Source organism: Mesoplodon bidens (assembly GCF_964165515.1).
Source record: "Mesoplodon bidens genome assembly, chromosome: 7".
In the NCBI taxonomy this organism is placed as follows: Eukaryota; Metazoa; Chordata; class Mammalia; order Artiodactyla; family Ziphiidae; genus Mesoplodon; species Mesoplodon bidens.
Window position 1 is genome coordinate 4298655 of NC_138164.1, and position 12060 is coordinate 4310714.

At 42.8% G+C, this 12060-nt stretch overlaps 1 protein-coding gene across 2 annotated transcripts in view; it reads left to right on the forward strand.

The window, feature by feature from the left end:
- PRDM10 (PR/SET domain 10) overlaps nucleotides 1–12060 on the forward strand; it is an 87867-nt gene that overhangs the window by 22279 nt on the left and 53528 nt on the right. For both annotated transcript variants that reach the window (XM_081240450.1, XM_081240451.1), the window contains exons 2-3: nucleotides 7682–7863; nucleotides 10254–10418. In XM_081240450.1, coding sequence (XP_081096576.1) covers nucleotides 7795–7863; nucleotides 10254–10418 — 234 coding nt within the window. In that variant the 5' untranslated portion in view covers nucleotides 7682–7794. The remainder of the gene's footprint in view (nucleotides 1–7681; nucleotides 7864–10253; nucleotides 10419–12060) is intronic.

The window sequence follows — 12060 nt, forward strand, 5'->3', positions numbered from 1 at the left end:
AGCAGAGCTCTCGCTCAACCTTTCATGCTCGATGTTCACAAAGCGTGAAAAGAATTGCTACCGGTTCTCGAATGTTCGTCATTATGCTACGTGATCCCAAATGCTGTCATGTTGTCTTGAATCTAAGATGTTGGTGGTAAGAAACAACAATTATTTTATGTGTCATTACAAAAGGAAAAAGCCTTGCCAATTAAACCCTGATTCAAGGGCTTTTGGGTACTTAGAATTTTTATTAGACACTTGTTGAAAGAGCTCTTTTAGATTTATTTAGGTATAGATTTTTTATCACATCACTTGTGCATACATAAAAGGGAAAATATGAGTGAAATGAATTGTTTAAGATATTCCTAAAATGTTGTCGCTTTCAGAGGCTGACTCTTCAGATCACTTTTGACTCAGGGTCATCGATGTCTCTGTGCCATCAAGAGTGCTGGTGACACAGCATTTCTGAAAATAGGGCACCCTGCTCTCACCAGGAATCTCCTCCAAACAGCTTGTACCCATTCTAGGAGTTCTGATCCCGGTGTTTTTTTGCGGTACGCGGGCCTCTCAGTGTTGTGGCCTCTCCCGTTGTGGAGCACAGGCTCCGGACGCGCAGGCTCAGCGGCCATGACTCACGGGCCCAGCCGCTCCGTGGCATGTGGGATCTTCCCGGACGGGGGCACGAACCCGTGTCCCCTGCATCGGCAGGCGGACTCTCAACCACTGCGCCACCAGGGAAGCCCCCGGTGTTTTTTTTATTCAGCCTGTGGCAGGCCTGTCTTTCCACATATCTCAGTAATAACATTGCACAAAGCAGCATCATTCACGACGCTGTCTCTTATACCCAAGTCCCATAGGTTTGTGGGGCAAGATCATTTTTCCAGTGATGGATATTTGCTTCCCTAATCAAATTTGTGCCCAGGTGCTGTTCCCATGCCTTTCAGTTTTAATGCCAGATTACAGTGTCATCTTTTTGCATTTAAAATGGCAGTTACACTCAGGGTGTCTAGTGCTGACAATACACATGACTCAGTGAAGCAAGGAGAGAACTAATGAAGGGCTGCGAGCAAGGTCACACACGAGCAGGCGGTGCTTCCACAGCCTCACTGCCACCTGGGTGAGAGCAACTGTGGGACCCCAGTGTTGTAAAATGGACCCCTCGTTCAGACACTTTAACAGGTGAAAAAAAGTTCATTAGAGACTGGGTGAAATGCAGACTGTTAAGTCTTAACAACAGCCATGCCGGGCAGATAATTTGGATTTTCCACCGAGGAGACTGAGGATTAGTCTGTGGCTTACTAACATCACACCTAGTAAGCACATGGTAGATTTGGGGGCATAGAACCCGGATTTGTCTGATGCTAAAGCTCCTACTTTCAATTATATAACACTATTCATTCATTCATATATATATATTATATATGTAACATATATATATATAATATATATGTATATATATAGGACCTAGAACAGCATCTGGCACGTTTAATAAACATTTGTTGTTAATAAGTATTTAATAAATATTTGTTGAATAAAATCATTAGAGAGGCTAGAAATGCTTCTCTTCCTGGAAATGAAGTCTCTAACATTTTAGACAGTGGGTGAAAGAAGGAAGGTAGGTGGCCATTTTCTAGACAAGGTACAGCTTGTGGATCTCGGGTTCTTTCAGGTCAAGAAGAGGAGTGGAGGAAGTCTGTCCCTAGCTCACAGAGCCAGTCAGCACTTGCCTGTTGGACAGCGCTAAGGTAGTTCCTGGAATCATCCTTCCGCCTCTCCTATAAATCAAGATCAACAGGGTTCTATAAATTGTGCAGTTAAAAAAGTAGTAATAAAAAAGGAAATCAAATATGACAAGCCTTACTCTGAAGAAAGTTCAGGTACAGGGCATTGGTTATTTGATAAATTGCTAGGTTTATAAAACTATGAGGACTTCCCTGTTGGCGCAGTGGTTGAGAATCCGCCTGCCGATGCAGGGGACACGGGTTCGAGCCCCGGTCCGGGAAGATCCCACATGCCGCGGAGCAACTAAGCCCGTGCACCACAACTACTGAGCCTGCGCTCTAGAGCCCGTGAGCCGCAACTACTGAGCCTGCATGCCACAACTACTGAAGCCCGTGCGCCTAGAACTCGCGCTCCACGACAAGAGAAGCCACCGCAATGAGAAGCCCGCACACCGCAACAAAGAGTAGCCCCTGCTCGCCGCAACTAGAGAAAGCCCGGGCCCAGCAATGAAGACCCAACACAGCCAAAAATAAATAAATAAATTTATAAATAAAATACAAAAATATGAAATGTTTTGAAAATTCTGAAGGTCTTATAGCTCATCAGTAAAATATGAAAGTTGACACATTTGAGCACTACCATGTGCTAAATCTGTGCCTGGGATTTTTACATATATCATGTAACCCTCACTGTAACACCAGTAGGTAATTATCATATCCATTTTACATAGGATAATATCGAGGCTCAAGGTGTTTAAGTGATTTGGCCGAAGGATGTAACTACTGAGTAGCTGAGTCATTGGGGAAGCCCGGATGTTCAACTCAGAGTCTGTGGATTTTCTACTGTACTCTGCTGCTTCCGATCTAAGCTTAAGGCTAGAAACCACTTTATACTCTCGTTTTACAGATAAGGAAGCTGATGCTAGAGGATTTTTAAGTGACTTACTTAGTAGCGGAGTCATACCTAAAATTCAGTTTTCTTGAACAATTTATTAAACAATAAATAATTGCAGAATGTCACACTGTTTTGAATAGTTTAGTAGTTACAGAAGCTCAATAGGTCTTATAAGTATCAATATATCTTAAAGAACAAGAACTGGGTATTCTGTATCACTGCTTTAGATTCCAGACACTTTTTGAATTAAAGAATTTTCACCATCTTTTTTTAGTTTAATTTTTTTATAATGTATTTTTAAAATAAATTTATTTATTTATTTTGTTTTTGGCTGTGTTGGGTCTTTGTTGCTGTGTGTGAGCTTTCTCTAGTTGCGGCGTGCGAGCTTCAGTAGTTGCGGCACATGGCCTCCAGAGTGCAGGCTTAGCAGTTGTGGTGCACGGGCTTAGTTGCTCTGCGGCATGTGGGATCTTCCCGGACCAGGGCTTGAACCCGTGTCCCCTGCATTGGCAGACGGACTCTTAACCACTGTGCCACCAGGGAAGCCCTTTTAATTTAATTTAATTTTGTTTTGGCTGTGCTGGGTCTTTGTTGCTGCCCGCGGGCTTTCTCTAGTTGTGGCTAGTGGGGGCTACTCTTTGTTGCGGTGTGCGGACTTCTCATTGCAGTGGCTTCTCTTGTTGCGTAGCACAGGCTCTAGGCACGCGGGCTTCAGTAGTTGTGGCACGCGGGCTCAGTAGTTGTGGCTCACGTGCTCTAGAGCGCAGGCTCAGTAGTTGTGGCACATGGGCCTAGTTGTCCTGCAGCATGTGGGATCTTCCTGGACCAGGGCTCGAACCCATGTCCCCTGCATTGGAGGTGGATTCTTAACCACTGGACCACCAGGGAAGTCCAAGAGTTTTCACCATCTTGGGCTTCTTTATGTGCTAACAGTATTCTAAAATTATTGGGAGCTGACACTGTGGGCAGTATTTCACACCCCTATTGCTAAATTTTACTAGCAGGCTTTCCTATGTGTCGATGAACTGTTCTGTTACTTTGCTCCCATCTGCCAAGTGGTTATTTTCTTTTTTTCTCCCCCTTTATCCTTGCCTTCTGCAGTCTCTGGTATTTTATGTCATGTAATGTATACTTCCTTATTTTGGTAAGATTAGAAAAAAGGTATTTCAGTCTAGAGTAAATATCCTGTCCCTTCCCATCTCTTCTTTCTTGTTCCTGTTCATCCTTGAAGATTCACCTTCTCTGAGAAGTCATCCGTGGACACCCCCATTGGGATCAGGTGTCTTCTTCTCTCTTCCCCCTGCAGCCGATCTGTACAAATGGTCAAGGACATGCCACACGACAGATCTAGAGTTACTCATATTCCTTGACCTGAAGGAACTTCGAATTGAGGTGGGGAGGCAGGCATTTAGACAGAAAAATGCAATATGATTGAACCTTTTTAAAAAATCTAATATGTGAGTGTTTATCATGGAGCAGGCATTGTGTTAAGCATTTTATGTGCATTATTTCATGTTCTGTCAATAACCCGATTTTACAGAGAAGGAGAGGGATTTAGAGACTGTCTTTGCTTTGCCTGAGGTCAGTTAAGTCACAGAATTGCTCCCGAAATCCGGGTCCAGAGCCCAAGCTCGTAGCCACCCTGCCTCTTGTACTGACTTCTCCCTCTGCACAGATGTGTCCCCTGGGCCCTTGCACGCTAGGCACAGGGAGAGGACAGCTCCAGTGCTGGAGTTCAGAAACTAATAGTTACTCTACAGCCATACAGCCACTGTAACTGACTCCAAATTATCCCTCAGAGACTTCAAAAGAATTCAAGATATAGCACATTGTATGTCCAAATGCATTCATCACAAAAGATTTAAAATAACCTGTTTATCAACACAAGATTAAATACATTATGATATATTCATATAATGAAATGATGCAGCTGTAATAAAGAATGAGGAAATGCTATATGGATGTGGAACAATGTAAAGGGTATGATATTATATGGAATAAATAAGGTTTAAAAGAGATGCTGCTTTGTATAGAATCAATAGCATGCTGCTGTGTGTGGTTGCAGAGGCATGGAGTGTTTAAATTTTGCTTGTATATGCATAAAATATCTTTGGAAGAATAGATAACAAATTGATGGTATGGGTTGATTCTGAAGAATGGATAAGGGATTCCAGGTAGAGAGAAATAATAAGCACCTTTCTAGAATGAAAACAAATAAGAAAGGCACTCTGGGCTGGTGTGTTTCCAGAGCGAGAGGGCTGAGCCTGCCTGGATCCTCGCTGTGTCCCCTTGTGCACTTGAGTGATTGTGCAATTGACAAACTAAGTTGAAAAAAAAAATCTCAGATTCCTGTATGGGAAAAGCACAACATCTCTTCTGTGGTATTAATTCCTGTTGAAAATACATGTCCTGAATCTAACCATGAAGAGACATCAGACAAACTCAAATTGAGGGACCTTCTGAAAAACAAATGGCCTGTGCATTTCCAAAATGTCAAGGTCGTGGAGAACTAGGAAAGACTGGGGACTGTTCCCAATCAGAGGGGACAGACGGGACGTGTCCACGGGACGCACCGTGTGCGATGCCAGATTGGATCCTGGGCCAGAAAAAGAGGGGTTTCCTTCTCTGCAAAGGACGGTAATCAGACAATTGGCAGAAATTGAATGTGGTCTGTAAATTAGGTAATAGTACTGTTTTCATGTTAACGTCCTGATTGTGATAGTACTGTGGTTATGTGAGAAAATGTCCTGTTTTTAGGAAACAGGCACTTAAGAATTTAGTAGTAAAGGGGCTTTGTGTCTGCAACTTACTCTCAAATAGTTCAAGTTAAAAAAACAAAAGAGAGAGAGGGAGAGAGAAGGAGAGAGAATAATAAAGTAAGCATGGTAAAATGTTACCGTTTGGGGAACCTGAGTGAAGAAGTACAGGAATTCTTTGTACTATTTATGCTGCTTTTCTGTCTGAAATTATTAAAAAATAAAAAAATTTAAAAAAGCACTTCTGATGTGGAACATTTTATGATTTTGTAATACTGATCCTTTTATGTCCTTTTATATAATTTTTTGATTTCCTTCCTATAGATCTTTATATTGTTGGTGACATTTATTCCTAGGTTTCTTAATATTTTTGTTCCTTTTTAAAAAAATATAAGTTTTGTTGAGGTATAATTCACATACTGTGCAACTCACCCTGACCATCTTTTTATGAATGCTTAGATAGTACCATTATATAGGAAGGTATGCTTTTTTTTTTAAGACAACTTTATAGGATATAATTTACACATGATGAAATGCACATATTTTAATTGAATAGGTTGATGACTTTTGACACGTGAATTCCCCATGTAACCACCCCCCAGTCTAGATGCAGGATAGAGAACATTTCCATTTCTCCAGAGAGTGTGCCCCCAGCCCCTTTGCTTATATAGTCACCTGTTGGCGACATGGGCATCTTTTCCAGGACCCTCCGGTGTGTGCAGGGCGAGTGTGTGTGTGGTGGGGTGCCGTCGGGCGGGGGTGAGGATGGTAGCATTGCAGCCGAGCAGGAGCAGGTTCCTCAGTGGCTCCAAAGAGGCTCCCAGGCTGTTTGGACGTGGCTTTTCTGTATCCCAGACTTAGGCCCTGACATTGGGTGTTCCAGTTTCTTTTCTTTCTTCTATGGGCCTTATTCTGGTTCAGAGGTTGGAGCGTGTGTAGCCTAAGAATGTTTCTCAGCTTATTTCCATTAACAATGGAGAAAATTCTGGCTGGGTTCTGGTCTTTTTTTTTTTTTTTTTAAAGAGATGTGCAATTTGTTTATCTTTGAAATTTTTTGGCCACACCCCGAGGCACCGGGGATCTTAGTTCCCTGACCAGGGATCGAACCCACACCCCCTGCATTGAAAGGCAGAGACTTAACCACGGGACCACCAGTGCAATCCCTGGGCAGTGGTCTTTCTTACCTTTAGTTGAATGGTGTTCTGAGCAGTTTGGCCTTTCCTGTCTATTCTGCTATTTAATGGGCTGGTGGGAGGAGGTGTGTCAGGCCTGGCTGCCCTGTTAAACAGCAGATCTCATGTGACCTTTAAAATGTCAGTGTTTTATCATCATCAGAAGGGAAGATTGATTAAAACATCTATTTTGGAAAATAATAATGTTTCAAGATGTAGATTTTGTGCACATTGATGTTTAGTTGATGTTTGATTTGCTCACCCATCACCCCTGTATGGACCCAATGGGAAACAAAGTTTATATTTGTATTCACCGAATTGTGGCCCAGAAAATTCAGCTCCCTCTGCCTGCCATTTTTATCGCGTTTTGTGACTTTTATTATTCTGCTGTTCATTTTGAATTGGTGGTATAGGAAGTCAGTGTCTAAACAAGTGTGCAGGGATTTCCCTGGTGGTCCAGTGGGAAAGAATCGGCTTCCAGTGCAGGGGACTTGGGTTCGATCCCTGGTTGGGGAACTAAGATCCCACATGCCTTGGGGCAACTAGGCCCGCATGCCACAACTACTGAGCTCTCGCGCCTCAACAAGAGAGCCCGAGTGCCACAAACTACAGAGCCCACGCACCACAACTAGAGAAGAGAAAACCTGCACTCCACAGCTAGAGAGAAGCCTGAGTGCCGCAACAAAGAACCTGTGTGCCACAATGAAAAGATCCTGCATGCCTCAGTGAAGATCCCATGTGCCTGTAACTAAGACCTGACACAACCTAAACAAACAAACAAACAAATAAATAAATAAAATATTTTAAACAAGTGTGCAAGGGAGGGACGAGCTGGCCGAGCAGCAGCGAGTCTTGGTGTGAACCCAGCACTTCCCTGCATTTAGCATCTGGGGGCCTCGCCCTCCTCAGGAGAACTAAGAGGACTGCCATCAGCATTTGTGATGAAGGTTCCATCCACCTAACTTGTGCCCAGAGCAGAGCAAGTATGCAATACATTGCATCGTTATTCCAAATAGTTTCTTCATTTTTACCTTTCTGCCCAGGTGTGTAATCTTTCACAAAGCTTTTTTTTCCCCCTTTTTGTGGTTGAAACTGTAATTTATTAAAATGCATTCATTTAGTTAAAGCCTTGGGTCCTTTTCTCTCTTTTTTCAGGCACGTTGCGGAGAGGCCTTTTTGCCCTTGATGAACACTCACGTGGTAGGCAGATGACTGTCCTTCACCCCGAGCTGCTCTAGGTGCCCAGGACGCTGTCCAGCAAGGAGAGGATGGATTCCAAAGATGAAAGCTCACACGTGTGGCCTCCGGCTGCAGAGCATGAGGAGAACGCCACACAGGTGAAGAGTGGTCTTCCAGCTGGGCATTGACAGCAGTTTTTTAGTTGTTACAGTTTGCTGACAGCTAGAGAAATAGCAGCTCCTATACAGTGATGAGTGGTTGGGAGGAAGCGGACTTGCAGAACTGGTGCAGAAGGAATGGGCAGCGTTTCAGCACCTTGGATGCTCCAGCAGCATGGGGTGCTGTGATTTTGCAGAGCTGCATACCACTCATGGCTTCTCTGCCTTTCCCCTATCTTATTGTCATAATCCACTTCACTGCTCCGTTTTATTTCATGGTCTTGGTGCTGAAAGCTTCAAACTGGAGGTTTTCTTTATGTTATCCTGGAAAGGGTTTTGTTTCTTCATGTGTAATGAAGTACAAAGGTATGCCTATAAAGTGAGTGGCTTTTCCTTTTCTTCTCAAATTCAGGATGTAAACCTCTAATTGAAAGTTGTCCCATTGAATCCACAGCTCTGGAGGTTAGTCACTTATTCAGATGCTGCTGTAACGAGTGATCTCTGCCTTTCAAATTGCTATCCTAACCAGCTACATGTTCTTTTGACTATTCTTAGCAAAGGCGAACCTCTGCATTTTTGGTATGCATTTGAATTTTGAGAAGAGTCAGCACTCACAGGGAGCCGTGTTTACATGTGACCAAAGTATAACACTTCATTTTAAAGCATTATAATATATATGTAATTTTAATTTAATTTTCTTCAAATTATATAACCATAGTATTATTACCCAAATCAGAAAATGAGCATTGAAACATTTAAATATACACCTCTTATTTAATTTAAGCAATATAACAGATTTACAATACATAAAATTGATCATCTGGTATGATTTGAAAGTCTGAGTTTGAATACTGAGCAAAAAAGTTCCAGAGATGCTTCCAGCAGAATAATTGAAAATGCTGTTTTGGTTCTCGTGGAAACTATTTGGAAGGTAACTTTCATGTAGCTATATATTTTGGTGTATTTTGTTTATAAACAAAAATGTAGTTCGTTAATAAATAGGGTCCACATTTGTGGGTAACCAGATGGTGGATGGCCAGAACTCAGCACCCTTGCTTGCACCCCTCCTCCCACTGTTCCTTCTCCCAACCAGGAATTCTGATTTAGTTCAGTACTGGGTGTTGAAGACCAAGTTGAAGAGTTTGGATAACTCTTAAGGAAATTTTTTTTTTCTTTTTTAAGCATTGAAACTAGTTCAAGATTTTGATGTCAATGAGCAAATCTAAACTCACAAAATTATTTTGCAGCACTTAAAACTGCGCAAATATCTTAGAAGCCTAATTCTTGTATGGATGCAAACTGTATCTTCATGGACAAAGCAGATTTATGTAGAAGCTGGACTAAGCGCTTAGTATTGAAGTGGAGGTTTGTTTTACTTATGTGGTGCTTGACTTCATTGGGTCTCCAGTTTTCTTTCTGGGGATTGAATTAGCTTATGTCATCTTCGGGATCTACTATTCTCCACTGGAAAAAAACTGAAATTAAAAAGTTAGGTCTAAAGCCAAGACAGTGTAAGAGTAAGGAATCTGACCTAAGAGGGTCTAACTTCAATATCAGCACATAAACTATTTCTCTCCCAAATGTGTTCTTTGACCATCTGCTTTGTACCTTCCATATCAGATACTGGGCTGTATGCCAGCCTTCAAGAACCTCCAAAGCTGACTACTCGAAAGCACTTTACAGAATCCAGTTTCTGCTTTAGTTCTCGGTAGATAGAAAATTATTTCCCCTGGTGACAACTGAAATAGTTGTCCAAAACCCCTTAAAAGTACTTTCTTAGAATTTTTTGTATTTTTACCTAGTTGGCAAGGGAGAGTTCTGTTACATTCACCGAGTCAGCAAACGTTTACCGACTCGCCTCCAGAACGGCCTTGGAGTATGAAAGAATTTGTAGGAAAGAAAGTGACCTTGTTTTAATGTGTTTGCCAAAAGGCACTGTTAGTTATAAAGTAGAATTCTTATGATGTGTTGAAAGCAACTGGCTTTTGAGTCTTGACATATTTTTTCACATTACAAATAATTTGTATTTTGTAGTTTGGTAATGTTGTCAACCGTGAATCTTCTGTCACATTTCTAGGGTCAGTGAACCCTAGTACTCCCCGAAAGAGATACCTGCATTGGACATTTGAGGCAAAGGGAACTTTAAATCGGTTGCCTAATATTGAGCAATAAATCAGTGACAAGGTCCTTGGATCCTGTTGCCAAGTCACTAACTCAGCATAGATGAAGGCATATCAGTTGAGTTCTCCTTTCAGTGGGGATCTTTTAGAAATCCAAGTGTATAATGTTCTCGGTCAGTGCTGTGTCTTTGTAAGACAGGTTTTGTTCCACAAGGGTGGTTGCTACATACTTGCTGGTTTTTTTTTTTTTTTTTTTTTTTTTTGCCCCAGGTGCATTTTGTTCCAGACGCTGGAACTGTGGCCCAGATTGTCTACACCGATGACCAGGTCCGTCCACCGCAGCAGGTGGTGTACACGGCAGATGGTGCCTCTTACGCGTCAGTGGATGGTCCGGAGCACACGCTGGTCTACATCCATCCCGTGGAAGCTGCGCAGGCACGTGAAGGACTATGGTTTATAGTTTGTTTGTTAATCAGTTAATTCACCAATTACTTAGGTTTACTCTCTGCCAGTCACTGTGCTATTTGCTGGTGATACAGGAAATATTCATATAAGATTTATGTTCTCAAGGAGCTTATAACCAACTGGGCAGAGGAAGATATGGTTTATTTATTTAAATTAAATGTAATAAGGAGTTAGAGCACTAACCTCGAATGAGTTCTTTCCCCAACCGACTATTGATATTGATTTTTTTTTTGTGTGTGTGTGGTACGCAGGCCTCTCAGTGTTGTGGCCTCTCCCATTGCAGAGCACAGGCTCTGGACACGCAGGCTCAGCGGCCATGGCTCACGGGCCCAGCCGCTCCATGGCATGTGGGATCTTCCCAGACCGGGACATGAACCCGTGTCCCCTGCATCGGCAGGCGGACTCACAGCCACTGTGCCACCAGGGAAGCCCGATATTGATTTTTTTTTAAATTATAAATTTATTTATTTTTGGCTGCGTTGGGTCTTCATTGCTGCGCCCAGGCTTTCTCTAGTTGAAGCCAGCAAGGGCTACTCTGTGTTGTGGTGTGTGGGCTTCTCATTGCAGTGGCTTCTCTTGCTGTGGAGCATGGGCTCTAGGTGCTTGGGCTTCAGTAGTTGTGGCTCGTGGGCTCAGTAGTTGTGGCTCGTGAGCTCTAGAGCCCAGGCTCAGTAGTTGTGGCGCATGGGCTTAGTTGCTCTGCGGCATGTGGGATCTTCCTGGACCAGGGCTCGAACCTGTGTCCCCTGCCCTGGCAGGTGGATTCTTAACCATTGCACCACCAGGGAAGTTCCTGATTGATTTTATTAACAAGATTATCAGCTTTTACTTTTCCTAAAGTATCAACAACCAGGCCAAACATGGTAACTTAATCAAGACAGATCAGTGAAAACATGCAGATTATTTCAGTTAAACGAGGGATCCTACTAGCTTATTAACTGCTATTTACTAATAACTTACTGATGTGTAGAACTGTAATAGAAGCGCAGGTAAAAACTGTACAATTACAGCTACTTTCATTTTTTTGCCAGTGACTCTGAATTTTAGTTTCCAAATGCATGACACGAATATTCCCCAATATATAAGTCTTAGTTTGTATGGGACTTCCCTGGTGGTCTAGTGGGTAAGACTCCACGCTCTCAATGCAGGGGGCCCGGGTTCGATCCCTGGTCAGGGAACTAGATCCTGCATGCATGTCGCAACTAAGAGTCCGCATGCTGCAACTAAAAAGATCCTGTGTGCCACAACTAAGACCTGGCGCAGCCAAAATAAATAAATATTTTTTTTTTTTTTTTTTTTTTTTTTTTTTTTTTTTGCTGTACGCGGGCCTCTCACTGCTGTGGCCTCTCCCGTTGCGGAGCACAGGCTCCGGACACACAGGCTCCGCGGCCATGGCTCGCGGGCCCAGCCGCTCCGCGGCATGTGGGATCTTCCGGGATCGGGGCACGAACCCGTGTCCCCTGCATCGGCAGGCGGACTCTTAACCACTGCGCCACCAGGGAAGCCCTAAATAAATATTTTTAAAAAAAGTTAGTTTGTATTGTTAGCACTTTACAGTGTACAAAGCACTTTTAAACATATGAAAAGAGAAATCAGTTCCATGGTTTATAGT